Genomic DNA, 20561 nt, shown 5'->3' with positions numbered 1-20561 from the left:
TGAAGCATTATCTGTTAGGTATAAACAAATGGGTCACAATGAACCATTCAAACTTCAGACATTTTAGAACCTTGGGTCGTTAAGAACTTCTCTGAAAAAAAAATCAAGAACAACATACGCTTGCAAAAGGACTAGCTTTGTGACACTATGTAGAATGTACTAAAGCCTATTATTCACATTGGATTAAGGAATCTTTTGTCAAAGATTCTTCCCATGAGGCTTCCATCCCCCAAAGACACCCATATCCCCCCTGAGAAGGTCTATTCGACATTTTCAGTTACCCTTCCACATGATCACTACCTGTTGCTGGAGATCCTAGCAAGTGCCCCTGTTCAGTGCCATCCCTCACCATCATCACCTGCAGATGAAGATTCCATTGCACACTTCCCTGCTTGAAAATTATTTTCCCTGCAACTATATTTAGCACACATGAACCATTTGCTAAGCAATTGCATGATTAGCAGATTCAGTTGCACCACAATGATTAGAATGTTTAATTCACATTTGTGGCTCTACTGGGCAAATGGTAAGGGTTGGGGTAAAGACTTTCTCAGCCTCTAATTTGTACTGGCAACATCCAGGGATTTGAGGCTCCCTGCACTCCCTGCTGGATGGGAGTAAGCCTTCCCACACTGGGTGCACCTGCTGGATTTACAATATTTAAGTCACTCCAGGATTCCAAATTGCTCTCTGACTTCACTCAAGTTATCATGCTCCAATGCATCAGGTTCTCTAAAACCACTTGCTTGCTTCTACATCTTTCACCACACTTCTGGCCTTTGATTAGATTAGATTAGATTAGATTACTTACAGTGTGGAAACAGGCCCTTCGGCCCAACAAATCCACACCGCCCTGCTGAAGCGTAACCCACCCAGACCCCTACATTTACCCCTTACCTAACACTACGGCAATTTAGCATGGCCAATTCACCTGACCTGCACATCTTTGGACTGTGGGAGGAAACTGGAGCACCCGGAGGAAACCCACGCAGACACGGGGAGAACGTGCAAACTCCACACAGTCAGTCGCCTGAGGCGGGAATTGAACCCAGGTCTCTGGCGCTGTGAGGCAGCAGTGCTAACCACTGTGCCACCATGCTGCCTCAAGAAACTCTCTTCTGTAACTCATTTTTGGAAACTGCCATTTAGTTATTGGTTCAATAACATGGGACACTTATGTCTAGCTGCTTACTGACTCCATGGGATTCAAGGACATAAACATCATATATTTTATTCCAACTTGTGACATTCTAAATTTGGAGGAATACCTTATACTGATGTCTTTGTGGCTGTTCACTGTTTTTCTTCTCAGCACTCTTTCAGCCCTCTTGGACACCATCTGATGCCCAGCTCAGCCTTATGTGATATTTGGCTATCCATTCATTGACCTGGCCATTTCCTTTAGATAGTGAGGTGAACCCAAGATGAAGGACTGCTTATGGTCCAAAGAAGATAGTGTGAAAACTAGCCTGTGGATGGGTATGGGGTGTTATTATAAGCACAAACCAGTTCCATAAAGGTCCTCATAACGGTTTTTGTTTACTCTCAGGAGGCAATATTCACAGAGGACAGTTATCTTGTTCTCAAAGTTGCTCCCATACACTGTGAATACAACATGGAACACCAAAGTAATCATGTAACAAACTAATACTCTGGCTAAACTTGCAGCCTTTTAATCATAGATGGTAATGGTCTTCGGGATCTTGGTGAAGACATTTGAGAGTGTGTGGATATGCTCAAACACATTACTGCTGGTGTCAAGGATTCGGAGATTTATTGCAATTACTCCTAAAGGTTCCTTGACAACTAAGGATCCTATGCTGGATGGAAGTCATTTGCTTCTTTTGGCCAAAGTACACCTCTCACAATTTCAACAGTAGTTATCAATATCAACAGCCATCTTGGTTCAAAAGCTTTGAACTTGGTCAGGGCAATTGATTTCTCTGTAGCTCTATGTCCTGCTTGATAATGAATTACTGCCAACACTTGACACTTGAGAAACAAAAACTGAAATTGCTGGAAAGTCTCAGTAGGTCTGGCAGCACCTGTGGAGAGAAAGCAGAGTTAACATTTCAGGTCTTTGATCCAAAACATTAACTCTGCTTTCTTTCCACCAATGCTGTCAGGTCTGCTGAGATTTTCCAACATTTTCTGTTTTTGTTTCTGATTTCCAGCATCCACAGTTCTCTAGTTTTCTTGACACTTGAGGCTGGATAAGAGAAAGATGAATTGTTTCACCTCCCTTTCATTGTCATGGGGAATCAGCTGCTAGAGGATTGCATCCTCCCCTCGTCAGATTTTGATGAATTTTGGACCAGTAGTCACTGATGGCTGCACCAATTAACTGAAGCTGTCTGTGGTTCTCATTCTACAGACACATGGCAAAAGTGAAACATGGCAGGATTTACCTGTCTGGACCTGATTTAGATTTCACTCATAAGTGCAACAGTGACACTCCACTGAATCTTGGTCCAAATGTTGTGGGGAATTAGGTTCAGAATGCTGCCTTTTACCTGAAGCAAAGGCATGGGCATGATGTCAGCCACAGCCCCTCCAGCTGGGCTGGTTTAGGTTCCCTACCACGGTCAGTTCTTTTGCTTTATTTTTGCCTGACCTGTACGAGATCTGTAATTAAAATAGTTTGAGTTCAGTAGCCCAATGAGTCTCTATTACTCCAAGCTTCATAGAAATTTGAAAGTAGCTGATTCGGTTATTGTCTGTAAACACTTCAAACTCTGCACCAGTCTCTCAACTTCCTGGAAATAGCTTACCTCAAAGTGAACAGTTTGAGTTTCATTGTGCAGTAATTGCCATATTCCTCTCATTCGATTTGAGACTCCGATGGTCACAAGCAATAAGTACTCTTTTCTGCCCATAAGCTATGTCAGCACTGCACCTAGGCCAACGAATCTGGTGTCAATTTCTAGTATGAAGGGGATGTATAAATATGGGTGGTAAATGATTAGGACATTTGATAAAACAAGTTTCTGTTTGGTGATACAAAAGGAGTCTTCATATTCTGGGGTCCAACTTGCTGTAACGTTTCATGAGGGATCATGCCTCATATACCCTTTCCAAACCATTCAGAGTCATATAGTATAGAAACAGGCCCTTATCTTCAGTATTCTGATTTCCTCAATAAATCATAGAGTGGGCAGACAACTATGCACAGTCTTGCACAAACCTCTTATAGTAATCACTTGGACCAAGGAACCCAGGCAATTCCCTCTTTATCTTCCGCTGACGTCACTTCTCTACTGCTCAGATTTTGTCTTGTCAGCACTAATGAGGTTCCCAAGATGCTGTACTTTTGACTTTGTATCTGGTCATTACAAATATGAAGTGGAATTAAGCTTAAACAAGAAAGTATTTACATATGTACAGGGAATGAAGCCTGTGGTTTACATTGGGTTGAGGAATCCACCAAAATCATCCTCCCACCCTGAGAGTCTGTTTGACTGCTCCTGCTGCTCTCCTTCACCATTGCTTCTTCTGCTGGAGGTTCTGTTAAACTAGTCATGAATGGTGATAGAGAGTTAAACAACTAAGAGGAGGATCCTGCTTCATGAACAACTGATCCTCAATTTTGGCAGAGGCCTGCACTTGAATGTCAAAGACAAAACTGGAGTACTTCGAGTCATGGAATCATAGAGGTGTACAGCATGGAAACAGACCCTTCGGTCCAACTTGTCTATGCTGACTAGATATCCTAAATAATCTTGTCCCATTTGCCAGCATTGGCCCATATACCTCTAAACTCTTCCTATTCATGTATCTATCCAGACGCCTTTTAAATTTTGCAATTGTACTAGTGTCCACCACTTCCTTTGTCAGTTCATTCCATACACAGACCACATTCGGTGTTAAAATGTTGGCCCTAATGTTCCTTTTAAATCTTTCCCCTCTCACTCTAAACCTATGCCCTTTAGTTCTGGAGTCCCCCAACCCAGGGAAAAGACTTTGTCTATTTACCCTATCCATGCCCCTCACGATTTTATGAACCTTGATAAGGTCACCCCTCAGCCTCCAATGCTCCAGCGAAAATTGCCCTAGTTTATTCAGCCTCTCCCTACAGCTCAAACCCTCAAATCCTGGCAACATCCTTTTAAATCTTTTCTGAACCCTTTCAAGTTTCACAACATCTTTCCTATAGCAGGGAGACCAGAATTGAACATAATATTCCAAAAGTAGCCTAACCAATGTCCTATACAGCTGCAACATGACCTCTCAACTCCAATACTTAACATACTTATCCAATAACAGCAAATGCACCAAACACCTTCTTCACTATCCTGTTTATCTGCAACTCCAATCTCAAGGAAATATGAACCTGCACTCTAAGGTCTCTTTGTTTGGCAACACTCCCCAGGAACTTTGCATTAAGTGTATATGTTCTGCCCTGATTTGCGCTATCAAAACATAGCACCTCACATTTATCGAAATTAAATTCCATCTGCCACTCCATGGTCCATCAGCCCATCTGATCAAGGTCTGATTGTACTCTGAGGTAACCTTATTGACTGTCCACTACACCACCAATTTTGGTGTCATCTGCAGACTTACCAACAATACCTCCTTTTTTCACATTCAAATCATATATATAAATGACAAAAAGCAGTAGACCCAGCACCCATCCTTGCGACACACACTTGGACATGGGCCTCCATCCAAAAAGCAATTCTCCACCATCACCCTCTGTCTCCTTCTTTCAAGCAAGTTACGTATCCAAATGGGGCGTTCTCCCTGTATTCCATGTGATCTAACCTTGTTAATTAGTCTACCACTCCATTGACATCACTCTACAATGCAAATTAGCTGTCCACCTGAGCTGGCCTCTGTAAGTGGCAAATAACATTTGCATCACATAAGTGCCAGCCACAGAATTTAACCATCACCAAGTGACATTCAATGGCATTATTATCAAAAAAACACCACTATCTACATCTTGTGGATTACCACTGATCAGAAACTCAACTGTGCTTTCAAGAATAGGTCAGATACTAAGAATTACATGGTATGTAACTCACCTCCCATTTCCCCAAAATCTGTCCACCATCTATAATGGAATATTCCCCATTTGTCTTGATGGGTGCAGTTCCAATAACATTCCAGAAGCTCAACACAATCCAGGTATTCCAATCCAAAGATGTGCAACTTTGGTTGTTTTGCTATGCTAAAATGCTCACAGTGCCCATGTCCAGTGATGTGCAGGCTAGGTGGATTAACCACGGGAAAGGCAGAGTTACAGGGATAGAGTAAGCTGTGGTCTGGATGGGATGCTACTTGGAGGGTCAGTGTGAACTCGATGGGTCAAATGGCCTGCTTCCACACTGTAGGGATTCAGCTTTCTTCCTTGGCATGCCATTTGCCACCTTTAAATCTGAACTACCTGAACAGGGTATTATATCTGCAAACATACTGCACCAAATCACTAACTCTTCATCAACACAATACAAATAATATTTCCCAGAAACAAACCAAAAAGGTTCCAGGGAACTTCCCCACTTATAAACACCCCCTTCAGGCCATGCAGTAACTTTGATTTGGAAGTACAGTGCCTGTACAGTGTTGGTAATTTTTTTCAAATTCGAACCTTAGAAGCGCTGCGGATGTACCTGCATCGCATGGACGACAATGGTTCAAAAAGGACGAACACTTATGACGAGTTTCCTTTCATGGCCTTCAATTTCGTACTGCCGTAGGAAATATTGGATGTTGTCAACAGCTAGTGCTCGAGAAGATGTAACAGTATAGCACAGGAGGCCATTCAGCCCATTAAGCCTCTGCCAGCTCTTTCGAGGCGTAAGCTAATTAGTCCCACTCAATGGTGCCTCTTGTTGTAGTGGAGATACTTGAACACATTATTACTAATTAACTATTAACAGGTTTTATTCATTTTTGACGTAAAATACATGATCAATTCAGTGTCAGACATTAATCAGAAACAGGGCTTGACTTACACTGAGGGGGCGACGCCATGAATGACCTCTAACCTACATTGTTTGTCTGTTGTTAAGCACGCGGCGTTACTAGGCGACCGATGCCGCTAGTAGGCGGAGCTAACGGCCGTGTCCTTTTGTTGTTATAGTTTGCAATTACAATTCCGATTCAAACGACCGAGAAAAAAAGTTGAAAAAGCACGGACTCGAAGGAAGACCGCAAAAAGAGGTTGGATTAGGAAGAAGGCAAACAAAAAAAAAAGAAAATAGCCGAAACCGCTAGAAGCTTCAACTGTCTCCCAACCCCGCCACAGCAAAAGCGCGCGATTTTACCCTTCATTCTCCCCCTTCCACACTAACCATCAGACAAGATTGTGATTGGTTAGAACGGCCAGGCTGCTGCGGGCGGCAAATATCGATGATTGGTTAGAACGGCGGCAGACGAATATCGCTGATTGGTTAGATCGACTCGGCAACGGCTGCCAGTACGCAACGCTGATTGGGTATTCGTCCGTCCCCGCCCCTTTCCCCATACCCCACCCCTCCTCCCAACCAACCTCCCGTACACACCCCCCCGTAAGAAGCGGGACTGCTGTAGGCAGAGGTGCCACGGGTAAGCTGCTTTTCTCCATCCCTCAGGAGTTGTTGCTTTACCCGAGCGTTGACAGGTTTGTACCTGTGAAAGGGAGGCTCGAGGTGTGTGCTGCTATAAATTTTAAATGACCGGCCTCTGTTTAAAGTACGTAGCCTCCCCCCCCCCCCCCCCGTAACCCCATTGCTGGCTCGGTATGGACAGCGAAGATCTTGTGTTAAAGTTCCTCATGTGCTCGCGCAAACTAGTTTGTGTGTAATAATAGTTTTATAATATTTTTGCGTGTGTCTCCTGATCTTGATGTTTCTCTCCATCTTCACTCCTTGATGTCATAATGCTACGCAGACTCAGGTACGTGTGACAACAGCGAGCAGGATGTCACCTTGAGGTGGGGTGGGTTTTGTTTTAATATTTCCTGGAAATAACCAGGGACTTTAAATATATGTATTATATACAACTGTAGGAAGGGGGTGGATTGGTTAAAATATATATTAAGAAAGCCCCGGGTGCCACACTACCAGATAACTCTCCCACCCTGGAGGAGACAGGGCCAAGTCTCACCGCTCTCCCACCAGCATGTCTTCAGAGTTGCCAACGCGCAGATGGAGTTGGGCAGCTTCTGACTTCAAGGTAAAACCGTATGTGGGGAGGAACTAAACAAGGCTATGCGCATTCACTACTACGTGAATCCTTTTATTGCTTCGAATCAACGAAAAAAAGTGCTTTACGCAGGGGGTTGGTTTTAAAATGATTTTGTTTTAAAGAAAGCAATTCCCTTCTGCAAGAGTTCTCTTTTCAAAAAACAAGTCTCCGAAAATAGAAATGTTCTATATTTGTTAATAGCCACACGCCCCCCCTCGCTTCGTGTCTCAAGAAATTAGCCAACTTTTCTTTATTAAAAAGTCTCTCAACAAAGTTTGCACAGCATCAGTTGAAACAATCATAAAAGCAACTGGTTGCTATAGCAACCGCTTACCCCTCTGGTTGTTTCTCCAGTGTCAAGCAGTAGGGTTTTTTTTTAATCCTTATTCACTGTTTTAAATGGCGATCCTAATGAACTTATCTGGTTAACTAACTGAATTTTCAATGTAATTAAAATGCACCTTTTATGTAAATTTTAAAAAGTATCCTAACATATAGGATATTGAGATTCAGACGTGCTAAAGCAAAGAGGCATTGTTAAACATGTTTAAAGAAGTTTTAGTTACAGATTGGGAGAAAATGTACACAGTTGGATGCCAAAAGATGCAAAAGTAATTCTAGGGATTATTTTGCTGGATTCGAAATCCACCTAAATTCAAATTCCACTATGGCAGTTTAATATCCTGGAAAGAAGAAAGCTAATGGTGGTGAACCTGTAGTGCTTGATTTCTATAATTTTTAAATCAGTGAATATATGCAAGATATCATCTTGAATGACAGTTCATTGGATGCTGAGGTTGTCTCTGCAACTCTGAACTTTGTATATTAATTGTCATGGTTTAGCTTTTCTCTCCCAATTTATCATGCTGTTTGTGATTTTTGTGATGATTTGTAGCTCAAGTTGTGGTTCAGGTTGTAAGTTTGCTCGCTGAGCTGGAAGATTTGTTTGTTACCCTGCTAGGTTACATCATTAGTGATCACTTCTGATTCCTTTTGAGAAGTTGGTAAATGGGTCCAAATTGATGTGTTTGTAAATGGAGTTCCAATTTGAATGCCAAGTTCCTAGGAATTCCCATGCATGTCTTTGTTTAGTCTGTCAAAGGATGGATATATTGTCCCAGTCTAACTAGCTACCAAAAGACAAGACCAACTATCACCATTATCTTTAGACACCGACAATGAGGGGCAGCGAAGATCTTGTGTGTTAAAGTTCCTCATGTGCTCGCGCAAACTAGTTTGTGTGTAATAATAGTTTTATAATATTTTATAATATAACCTGTTTGACTGGGACAGGGTAAACAAAGACACACACGGGAATTCCTAGAGATCTGGCATTCAGATTGGAACTCCATCAACAAACCTATCAATTTCAACCCCGTTTACCAACCTCGCGGAAAAAGAACCAGAAGTGATGTTACCCATCACAATAGACCAAGACACCCACAAAGTGGGACAGAAGTTCACTAATGTTACCTAGCATGGTGTTGAAATGTCTGATAACAAATCTTCCAGCTCAGTGAGCAAACTTATAACCTGAGCATGCTGTTTATGTTGTTTAGATTTTTATTGAAACATTTTGGCCCAAACTGAAATCAAAATAATTTTAAAAGCTGTGTGTGCTGAGGAGTGGTGGTAAGTTGTTTGTTTGCTCTCACTCTCCCCCGATGCATGTTGTATGGTACCATCTGTCTGTATAGCATGGAAAACAACACTTTTCACTGTAATTTGGTGCATGTGACAACAATAAATTACTTCAAAAAAGTTGTATAATCTCTCCTAATTTAACTCAAGTCAAAGTATCATTATTGTAAACCTATGTTCTGCTCCCTCCAGAGCTAATGTATCCTTCCTAATACATGGCACCCCAAATCTACTTTTACTACTCTGGGATCTAACCACTGTTTTGTATAGCTGCTGCATAACTTCTGCATTTTGTTATACTCCAGTTCTCTAGGTATAAAGACTAGCCTTCTATAAGCAACCTTGATTGTTTTCTGCATCTGTCCATTTCATGTTCAAGATCTATGCATCTGAACCTGAAGTCTCTGGATATCCGCTGTGTTTAACTTCATACCATGTTAAAAGTACCCTAATCTATCCTGATTTTGGTCCTCCTACTTAGTTATATTGAAAATCCATCTGCCCCAGTTTTGCCCACTTCTTTTTGAAAGAAAGGTGAAATAGGAAAGTCAGGGAGTTACAGAGCAGTTAGCCTGTAATTGTCAATCTGCATCCTTTTGTAATTTATAACTTACACTATGCAATGCTGCCTGACTTCATCAACAGCAAATTTCAATATGATTTTAGGTGATTATCCAAGTTGTTAGTAAACAATGTGAACAACTGAGGCCCTAACACTGTTCCTTGTGGAACGCCACTCGTCACATCCTGTCAGTTTGAGTACCTCCCCATTATTCCTCCTACTTGTTGCGTGTCACTCAACCAATTTCCCTGCTATGTCAGTAATTTTGCCCACAGTCCTGTGGGCTTCTTCCTTACTTAGCAATCTCATGCATGGGATTTTATCAAATGCCTTTTGGAAGTCCCTGTAAACAACGTCCATAGTCCACAGTCACTTCTTTCAAAAAATTAAGCAGTTTATCCAGCATGACCACTGGTCACAAATTCATGCTGCCTATGCCAAATTAACTGAAAAACTTTGGGCTGTTCAGTTACCTTATCCTTGGTTGTAGCCTCCCAACAATTTCTCCACCACATCTTTCATCCTTCTTAAACAGCAGTGAGGTGCAATTTTCCAATCCAGAAGGCTGACTCCTGAATCTTCGAGAACTCTAATTCCATCTGAGACTATGCTAATTATAATCTGTCAAATTCTGTGGATTAGTCCCTTTTTTTAATTGCATTAATTTCCTCATTATTGATGTTTTACTGATACTTTTTGCATTTATTTTCTGTCCCTGATCCATTACTAATTTCCTCAGCAGCTCTGGCAAACCTGTCCTCCTTTTCTGCTCTAAATACTGAGGCTAAGTAATTATTCAACAGGTCTGCCATTTCTCCATAGTCATTGACAGTAACCCCAGTTAATTCTTTAGTGGGAGAAAGTGAGGACTGCGGATGCTGGAGATCAGAGCTGAAAATGTGTTGCTGGAAAAGCGCAACAGGTCAGGCAGCATCCTAGGAGCAGGAGAATCAACGGTTCGGGCAGGAGCCCTGAAGAAGGGCTCATGCCTGAAACATCGATTTTCCTGCTCCTTGGATGTTGCCTGACCTGCTGCGCTTTTCCAGCGACACATTTTCAGTCTAATTCTTTAGTGGACCAACATTGCTACAGACCACCTTCCCATTCATATAACTATTAAAGTTCTTTTTATTGACTTTTGATGCCCCTTGCAAGTTTCCTTTCATAATCCCTTTTAGTAGCTTGTATAAGCTGCTTTGTGGCCCTTTGCTGGTCTTTATCTTCACATTTGGCAAGGTCTTTTTTTTAACATCTTGTAAACTATCTTTTAGTTTTATACTGTCCCTTATCTCTTCAGATGTCCTTGGCTTCTTTTTTGTGAGGTGGAGCTTTACCCTCCCAGGGGTATAAACTAGCTTTCTGTCTCGCAGTAAATATTTCTTTACCCATCCTCCACTGTTCTTTACCCATTAGCAGATTTTCACAGTCTAATGCGAACAGTCTGATTCATTTCATGAAAGTCAGTTTTACATGAATGTAAAATTCTAATGGCTGGTTCATTCTTTTCGCTTTCATACATTATAATCATGTTACGATTGCTATTTGATAAATATTCATGCAGAATCAAGTTAATAATTAAGTCTGGCTTATTATTCATTACTATATCCAATATTTCTTGTCCCTTTGTATCCAGGACATATTGCTGTCAGAAACTCTCAGGCGCACTCCAGCAATTCACTATTTTTTTCCTTGACAGGTGCTTGTTTGCCTTTCCCAGTCAGTTAAATCCAAACTTAGGAGTGGTTAGCACTGCTACCTCTCAGCACCAGAGACCAGGTTCAATTCCCGCCTCAGGCGACTGTCTGTGTGGAGTTTGCACGTTCTCCCCGTGTCTGCGTGGGTTTTCTCCGGGTGCTCCGGTTTCCTCCCACAGTCCAAAGATGTGCAGTTTAGATGAATTGGCCATGCTAAATTGCCCATAGTCTTTGGTGAGGGGGTAAATGTAGGGGAATGGGTCTGGGTGGGTTGCTCTTCGGAGGGTCAGTGTGGACTTGTTGGGCCAAAGGGCCTGTTTCCACACTACAAGTAATCTAATCTAATCTGAGTGCAAAAATGGTTTGAGCCAGTGCTGAATTTTTCATATTGTGCTATTGCATGGAGATGTTAAATGAAGACCTGTAACTGTTTTCTCAATTAATTCAGGGTTGTGACTTTTACTGGACCAGTTTTGCCCATTCCTACTTTCCTTTAGAATTGGTAGCGAGTAGCTGTCTTGAACTGTTGCAGTCAATTTTAATTTTACACTTACTGTAGATGTAAGGGTCATAGTTTAAAAATAAGAGGGTACCTATTTAAAACAGAATATTTTAATCTGAGAGTAGTGTCTTTGGATATCTTTCCTCAAGAGGGAGTGAATGAAGAATCTTTAAATATCTTTAGGGCAAGGAAGATAGATTCTTGATTATGAAGGTGAAAGATTATTGGCGACATGCAGGAATATAGAGTTGAGATTAGAATTGGATCAGCCATTCTCTTATTGAATGGCAGAACAAGATCAAAGGGCTTACCGACTTACTCTAGTTCCTTATTTGTATGTTCGTAGGATGTGGAAGTCACTGGCTGGACCAGCATTTATTACAGTATCCTGATTGCCCCTGAGAGAGTGGTTGTGAGCTGTCTCCTTGAGTCGCTGCAGTACATTTGTTGTAGGTATACCCACAATGCTGTTATGGGAGGAATGATAGGATTTTAACCAAACGACATGGAAACATAATCACTGTTCCTTCTAAATCAGGATGCTGCGTGGCTTGGAGGAGAACTTGCAGATAATGGTGTTCCTATATATCTGTTGTCCCTGTTTCTTCCGCATGGAAATGGTTGTGGTTCTGGATAGTGCTGTTGAAGGAACTTTGGTAGATTTCTGCAGTGCAGCTTGTAGTTTGTGCACGCTGCTACTGAGTGTTAATGGTACAGTGAAGTGATGTTTGTGGATGTAATATCAATTAAGTGGATTGCTTTGTCCTGGATGCTGCTTGAGTCTTGGATCTGCATGTAGCCAGACAATGAACAGGCTTTGAGGACTCAGGAGGTAGGTTAGACACTGCAAAACTCTTAGTCTTTGACCTGCTCTTGTAGTCACTGTATTTATGTGACTGGTGCAGTTTAGCTTTTGGTCCATGGTAACCACAAGGATGTTGATAGTGAGGATTTCAGTGATAGTAGGCCCATTGACTGTCAAGGGACGATAGTTAGATTCTCTTGTTGGAGATAGTTATTGCCTGGCATTTGTGTGGCACAAATTTTACTTGCCTCTTTTCAGCTTAAGCCTAGATACTGTAATGTTCTTAAGATTTGATCAGCTCGACTGGCAGAGTTCTGTTGAGTCACTGGTAACGGATGTTGAAGACCCCACCCAGAGTACATTATGTGCCCTTACCAGCCTCAGCACTTCCTCCAAGTGGTATTAACATAGAGGAGCACTGATTCACCAGCCAGTGACAAGTGCTATTAAGTAATCAGGTTTCCTTGCTGATGTTTAGACCTGGTGTCATGAGACTTCATTGGGTCCAGAGTCAATGTAGAAGTGGGTGGCACGGTGGCACAGTGGTAAGCACTGCTGCCTCACAGTGCCAGAGACCCGGGTTCAATTCCCGCCTCAGGCGACTGACTGTGTGGAGTTTGCACGTTCTCCCTGTGCCTGCGTGGGTTTCCTCCGGGTGCTCCGGTTTCCTCCCACGCTAAATTGCCCGTAGTGTTAGGTAAGGGGTAGATGTAGATGTAGGGGTATGGGTGGGTTACGCTTCGGCGGGGTGGTGTGGACTTGTTGGGCCGAAGGGCCTGTTTCCACACTGTAAGTAATCTAATCTAATCTAAAAAAAGACTCCCAGGGCAGCTTCCACCTGACTGTATGCCAATCTGCTGGGACAGATCATATCCAGAGATGGTGATATTGATGTCTGGGACTTGGTCTGTGAAGTATGATTCTGACTATAACAATTGGGCTGGTGATTGATTAGTCTAAGATGCCTATCCCAATTTTGGCAATAACCCCAGATGTTAGTAAGGATGACTTGCAGGATCAGCAGGACCGTGTTTGCCATAATTGATGCCAAATGCACTATCTAGTTTCATAGAGTCATACAACATGGAAAAAGACATTTGCTCCAACTCGTCTATGCTGACCATGTTCTCAAACTAAACTAGTCCCATTTGGCTCATAACCCTCCAAAACCTTTCCTATTCAAATGTCTTTTAAATATTGTAATCGTAACTGTATCCACCATTTCCTCTGGCAGTTCATTAAACCTTCAGCAACCAAAAAAATGCACCCTCAAGTCCTCCTTCAGTGCTGTTGAACAAACACGTCAACAGACCTCTCCCTCAAGCTGTGTAAAACACTTTCTTCCTCACATACTTTGAGTATATATTGTTTTGAACTATAAGAATTTCCAACAGAGAAAAAAGCCCTTTCCAGATTGACACTCAACAAACATGTGGAGGCCTCTCCCACAAAGTGTCAGGAAAGGGAGATGTCTCAGCATTTTTCTGCACTATAAAAGTTCCAAAAAATGTGAAATAAAATTTTCTGCTTCTGCTGTATTAAAAAAAATCCACAAAAAAAAGCCTGCAACTCCTGTTCGTTCTTTGTTTCCTTTTTTTTTGTTTTGAGACTTTTTAGTGGTTGATACAATTGTTGTTTGCTAGGATAGTTAAGAGTCAACCATATTACCGTGGGTCTGGGGTCATGTGTAGACAAGTCCAGGTAAGGTTGACAGATTTTCTTCGCTAAGGACCTTACTGAACCAAATTTAAGTTTTCTGACATTCGTAGTCATTGTTTATAAGCTTGTGGTCATCATTAGACTCTTTTTTTTTTAATTTCAGATTTTTATTGCTCTGATGGTATTTGAACCTGTAACTTTGATCTCAATGTTACTAGTCTATTGATAATATCATTACCTTGTTGACTCCACGCTTGATGTCCATACAGCTACAGTGTTATGAGAGAGAGAATTCCATGATTTTGAACCAATGATAGTAAAGGAATGGTGAACTATTTCCAAATCATGAAGTCTGGCTTGGGTAGGAACTTTCAGGTGATGTGTTCACATGTATCTGTTGTCCTTGTCCTTCTGGGTGTTAGCAGTTGTGGAGTTGGAAGATACTTTCCAAGGAGCCTTGGTGAATTCATTTTTGGTGTTTGTTCATAATTATATGATCCTTAGACATCTGCTGACCAGGAAGGTTTGATGTTGTTGATTGTCCATTCACCTGTTGAAAGTGCATGGTGTAGGAAGAAAGGTAATGGTGGAAAACTACAGGAGAAATGGATTATACTGTCCAAAAATCACATGTTTATGCAAAGTGCATATGAGATGCTTAATTTGTTTACATACCAATTTAGACAATAGCCCAAATATTTGAGGCAAGCACTTGTGTAAGGTTTTATGATAATAACTAGAAGTAAAAATAGGCATTTGAATGATCTATTACTGAATTGTTATAATGCAGAAAGAAGCCATTCAGTCTCTTGTCTACACCATCTCTCTGAGCATTGACTGGACAAGTCAGAACCAAGAATCCAATCTGGCTTGATGGATCACATGTCTAAATGTTGTAGTCAATTGGTGTGGGAGTTAGTGTAGTATGTTGCATTCAAGGTGGCATGTGTTCATAAAACAGGTTTTAGATTAAGAAAAACAAGCAATTTAGGTATAGAATATAGTTCAAAAAGATTCTAACATACTGGTTGAAACTTTGTTTTGATGTAATGCTCCTGTCTTAACATTTTAAATGTTATACTCAATGGACTCCTTTCAGCATCTTTTACTTGGAGCAAATTCTGGGGTCCTAAGATGTTCTCAGTTGAATAACCTAAACCTCTCCTATCTTGGAAATTCCACAGACTAAAGAAACACATTTGCTGAAGTAACCGGTTCCCCTGAATTGAATCCTACCTGTGGGGAGGGGAGGGGGGAATTCTCTTCTGAACTGAAAATAAAACTAATGGGTTTATTCTGTTATTTTGCCTGTCATAAACAACTTATCCATCAACACTTAGTGCTATGCTAGGCTCTGGCTGAAGTCGTTTTTCTTCTTCGCAATGATATGTTTAGGTCATTGTTCCAGAATCTCTTTTTTTTTTGTAAAAGAGAACTTTGTGCCTTTATTTTAAGACCCAACTTTCAAAAATGATTTTGAATATAATGCACCTTTCACAAGTGCAAACTCTGACACTTTTGTTTTAAAAAAAGAAGCTGGAAAACTGAACTATCGGACTAAAAAGCAAATCTCCTTGTCAGAACAATCAGTTGTTTGAACTCTTCTGATATCAGCAGATTCTGCCTATTATAATTTAAGGACCATGTGTTATTAAAGGAGGAAGTCTTGATATTTTGAACCAGAATTTTAAACTCCATTATTGGCAGGCAGGGTGGGCGATTGATGTAACATTACCTTTTTTTTTACTTTAAATGTTGTCATATTATAAATCAGATTAGAAAATTTAAGCATGAAGGCTATTGATTTTAGTTTTAGGGTAAAACATCTCCATTTGGTATATGAGGGATATGAAATGAGGATTGCACAGTATTTGCATCTGTCTTTACCAATGTGGGAGATGTACTTGGGCCAGTGATTGAGGAGGAACTAATATGTTCAAAATTGATAAATGTGGGATCGACTGTTGTAGTCCAAATTGACAAGGTACCAGGACCAGATGAGATGCATCCAAGCATGTTTAAGGAAGGGAGTGGAAATTTTAGGTGCATTGATCATCTTTCCATCTTTTGTAGATTTAGGGAGAAGGCAGATGAGAATTGCAAAGTTATGGCTATCTTCAAGAAAGCTTGTAAGGGCAATTATAGCCCAATCAGTTTAATTTTGGTGATGGAGAGGCTTCCAGAAACAATTATTTGATATAGAATTAGTAGTCACCTAGAAAAAGGAGGATTGATCAAGAGAATCTGCATAGAATTATGAAATGGAAATGTGCTTGACTAACCTGCTGTAGGTGAGAAGGGGGAAGAGAAAACCAGTTAGCCTAAAAACGTTATATAATTGTAAATGAAGTTATCAATCCTTTTTTTTCATTCTTTCACAGGATGTAGCTAGGCCAGTAGATATTGTCCAACTTTAATTGCCCTTGAACTGCCTTCTGGAAATACTGCAATTCATGATGGTTGTAGGTACAAAATCAGTGCTGTTAGGATGTGAGTTCTGGGATTTTGATCCCAGTGACAGAAGAAACGGTGATTAAATTCCACCTGGGAATATAGTGAGTGTGTTGGAGGGGAACTTTCAGATTGTGGTGTTCCTGTATATATGTTGCCCTTGTTCTTTTTCAGTGATAGAAATTGTGAGTTTGGCGGGTGTTGTTGAAGTGCTGTAACAGTCTTAAAGCTTTAAAAGCAAATGAAGACCTTGTTCTTACAACAACTTTATTTACAATTATATTAAGTTCTTTTAAGCTAACAAGTTTTCTTTTTTTCCCCCTTTCCCCCCCCCCCATCTTCTCACCTACAGGAAAGTGCAGGAAAGGGGAGAGACCACCTGAGTCTCAACGTTTCATCTGAGGCAGCCCTTGAAATCACAGGAGTTAAAGATAGAAATAAAAGTGGACGAGATCGTAACCTTCAACTAAATTATCAGGTGATCTGAGAACTTCTCATAACTTTTTAAATATAAATGTCAATGAAAATATTGTATGAAAATCTCGCTTAAGCACCCTATAAATGTAGTTTTCAATTTCCTCTGGACAAAGCTTGTGTGTTTGTATTTTTAACTTAAAATATGGAATAATTTGAGCACTTCCGGTTTTATTAAAGATCGGAAGAAACAAATTGGCAGAATGAACTTGTCTTCCAAGTTAATTGACTGCATTTGAGGCAGTTTTCAAGAATGGCACATTAAAGAATTAAATATGATGCAGGTTTTTTGGATCGATTACTGTTTAAGGAGATGGGGTTTATCACTATTCCGATAGTGAAATAGCCCCTGGCGATGAGTGATCGTAATTTGACTGCATACAATGCTCAAAATACAAAGGGGTGACAGGAAAGTTTGCCCCAAAACCATCAAAACTCTAGTTAGCATTTAATCATGGGTACAACTAATTAGAGAAAAGTTGACTTAGTATGTGGAAGAGAGGGAAAATCTGTCAAGAGGCTACACCTTCGGTTATTTCGGGCTGGTTAACCAGTGTTGTATTAACCTTCCATCTTGAAAAGGGAAACTAGGTAGGGTGTTTAAAATAATAAAATGATTCAATTGAGTGATACTTAAAAGCTATTTCCACACGTGTGGAAAAGCAGAATCTAATTTTTAAAGTTATAACTTTGCTCTTCAAAACGTTATACCTGCTTGGACAACTGGAGTTTTTAAAGTTGTGATCAATTAGGTTATAGTTTTCGAGTAATTATAGCTCAAAGGGGAGTAAATGAAATTAATATCCCATGATCTAATTAAATGGTGGAACAGGATCTTACTGTAAACAGGTGAAATTTAAGTGGCAAGTACAATTCTCATCCTTCCACACTATATAAAAATACTGTTGTCTAATTAGGTTTGTATGTCCATATACTGGATTAGTGGTGCTGGAAGAGCACAGCAGTTCAGGCAGCATCCAACGAGCAGCGAAATCGACGTTTCGGGCAAAAGCCCTTCAGGAATAAAGGCAGTGAGCCTGAAGCATGCAGAGATAAGCTAGAGGAGGGTGGGGGTGGGGAGAGAGTAGCACAGAGTACAATGGGTGAGTGGGGGAGGAGATGAAGGTGATAGGTCAAGGAGGAGAGGGTGGAGTGGATAGGTGGAAAAGAAGATAGGCAGGTTGGACAAATCAAGGAGACAGTTACTGAGCTGGAAGTTTGAAACTAGGGTGAGGTGGGGGAAGGGGAAATGAGCAAGCTGTTGAAGTCCACATTGATGCCCTGGGGTTGAAGTGTTCCGAGGCGGAAGATGAGGCGTTCTTCCTCCAGGCGTCTGGTGGTGAGGGAGCGGCGGTGAAGGAGGCCCAGGACCTCCATGTCCTCGGCAGAGTGGGAGGGGGAGTTGAAATGTTGGGCCACGGGGCGGTTTGGTTGATTGGTGCGGGTGTCTCAAAGATGTTCCCTAAAGCGCTCTGGGGAGACTGGGCGCCTCCTAGCAATGTAGAGGAGACCACATCGGGAGCAACGGATACAATAAATGATATTGGTGAATGTGCAGGTGAAACTTTGGATGTGGAAGGCTCCTTTAGGGCCTTGGATAGAGGTGAGGGAGGAGGTGTGGGCACAGGTTTTACAGTTCCTGCGGTGGCAGGGGAAAGTGCCAGAATGGGAGGGTGGATCGTAGGGGGGTGTGGACCTGACCAGGTAGTCACGGAGGGAACGGTCTTTGCGGAAGGTGGAAAGGGGTGGGGAGGGAAAACAAATCCCTGGTGGTGGGGTCTTTTTGGAGGTGGCGGAAATGTCGGTGGATGATTTGGTTGATGCAAAGGTTTGTAGGTTGGAAGGTGAGCACCAGGGGCGTTCTGTCCTTGTTACGGTTGGAGGGGTGGGGTCTGAGGGCGGAGGTGCAGGATGTGGACGAGATGTGTTGGAGGGCATCTTTAACCTCGTGGGAAGGGAAATGGCGGTCTCGAAAGAAGGAGGCCATCTGGTGGGTCCTATGGTGGAACTGGTCCTCCTGGGAGCAGATACGGCGGAGGCGGAGAAATTGGGAATACGGGATGGCATTTTTGCAAGAGATAGGGTGGGAAGAGGTGTAATCCAGGTAGCTATGGGAGTCGGTGGGTTTGTAAAAAAATGTCAGTGTTAAGTCGGTTGTCACTAATGGAGATGGAGAGGTCCAGAAAGGGGAGTTTTTACCTTGATATATGTCCATGTTGACTGGTATTTGATATTATGTATATTGTTACTTAACAACAGTGGTAAATCATTCTGGACATGGTTACATTGTTTCATCCTGTTTTTTCCTACAGAGCAGAAAAGATTTAATGAGATTTGATAAAGAGTTCAAAGCTCTTAGTTTCTCCCAAGCCAGTGAGTAAAGTCCTCCTATGTCCAACAGCAGGAACATTTTGATAACCCAAAAAATACAAATTTAAGTTTGCTGGCAAAAGCACTAGTGGGGTAATGAAACTTTTCTTTTTCTGAGTTTAGATTTCGAATGTAGATTTAACTGTAACTTTTACAAAGGGATTTTGTATATGTATTTACTTAAAGGAAAACAATGCTGAGCTATGGAGAGAGAAAAGTATGAGGGTGTGACTAAAGAATAGCTATTTCAAAGAGTTGGCACAGGCTGTAAAATTCCACAAGTTTGTTCCCCTGGATCTGGGACCTGTCTGCCTGCAACTCTGTTTGCTCAGTACCATTTTTTGAATGATTTATAATTTCAACAAGTTCTCTTTTCTTGCTACTTTTATAGTTCTTGGAATAGTCATTATGTCTCCCTTGCTTTCATAGTGCTGAATATGCTCAAACTTTGGCTAAATGGGAATTTCATAGTGTTTTTCTCTATGAACTTTAGTGAGTTTTTTCAAGTTTTAAGCTGGTCACCTCATTAATACCAGTATCTATTGCACAATTACATACATAACGTGGCTGACAGCAAATGAAGCAAAGTGATCTCCCCAACCCAACAACTCTCCCTTCTTTGTGTTTCCTTCTTATTCAGTTGAAACATTGATGCAGTTGTACCACCTGCATCAATGCTCACAGCTGTACCAGCCAGTTGTCTCACTCGGTGCCCCTTTCTATTCAAGGCCACAGTGGGGCTAAAACATGCAAGACAAGTGGTGAGGTGTGTGACATTTTTCTCCTCTCCTCATGGTTGAATCCTTGAACTCTAGACCAGTCACGTGGGGATGCAGAGACATTCATGTTTCACCATCAAAGATTTGTTGTGATGTGCTGCAGAGATCTTCTATTGCCACCACTTTGAATGCATACTTAACACCAAACAAGCTTCTAATCCAATTGCACAAATGCATGTAGGTATCAGCAGCTTCCTCTTATCATCCTTTTGTAAGGGAACTGCCCCTCCAGCAAACAGTTTCTACTCCACCTGAGAGGAAGAAACCTCATCGCTCAGAGGGTGCAATAGCATGGCTGTCTTCTGCACCCTTCAGCTCAGATGATTTCACCTCGGATGACACATTCAAGAGTCTAATCTTGATAAAGTTTTCTAATGAGCACATTTCTGATGCATCTCTGCAGCTTGCCAGGGAAGAAATAATGTAGGTCTCCGGCACTCAGGACTGCCAG

The 20561-nt window shown here is 41.4% G+C and overlaps 3 protein-coding genes across 3 annotated transcripts in view; 1 reads left to right on the top strand and 2 right to left on the bottom strand.

The window, feature by feature from the left end:
- The window catches only part of LOC140481209 (BTB/POZ domain-containing protein KCTD21-like), a 60047-nt gene extending 54384 nt beyond the window's left edge, over positions 1-5663 (bottom strand). The window contains exon 1 of the mRNA XM_072577049.1: positions 5616-5663. The gene's annotated coding sequence lies outside the window, so the exon portion shown is untranslated. The remainder of the gene's footprint in view (positions 1-5615) is intronic.
- Positions 1-5696, bottom strand: part of lipt1 (lipoyltransferase 1) — a 56110-nt gene extending 50414 nt beyond the window's left edge. The window contains exon 1 of the mRNA XM_072577040.1: positions 5616-5696. Coding sequence (XP_072433141.1) covers positions 5616-5626 — 11 coding nt within the window. The 5' untranslated portion in view covers positions 5627-5696. The remainder of the gene's footprint in view (positions 1-5615) is intronic.
- Positions 5697-6864: 1168 nt separating this feature from the next.
- The window catches only part of LOC140481207 (testis-specific gene 10 protein-like), a gene marked incomplete at its 5' end in the record, with an annotated part of 130382 nt that continues 116685 nt past the window's right edge, over positions 6865-20561 (top strand). Inside the window, 2 exons of the mRNA XM_072577039.1 lie at positions 6865-6882; positions 16840-16965. Of these exons, the coding sequence (XP_072433140.1) occupies positions 6865-6882; positions 16840-16965 (144 nt within the window). The remainder of the gene's footprint in view (positions 6883-16839; positions 16966-20561) is intronic.

Source organism: Chiloscyllium punctatum, chromosome 9 (genome assembly GCF_047496795.1).
Source record: "Chiloscyllium punctatum isolate Juve2018m chromosome 9, sChiPun1.3, whole genome shotgun sequence".
Lineage (NCBI taxonomy): Eukaryota > Metazoa > Chordata > Chondrichthyes > Orectolobiformes > Hemiscylliidae > Chiloscyllium > Chiloscyllium punctatum.
The sequence above is the reverse complement of the archived record's forward strand: the minus strand, read 5'-3'. Positions and strand labels throughout refer to the sequence as shown.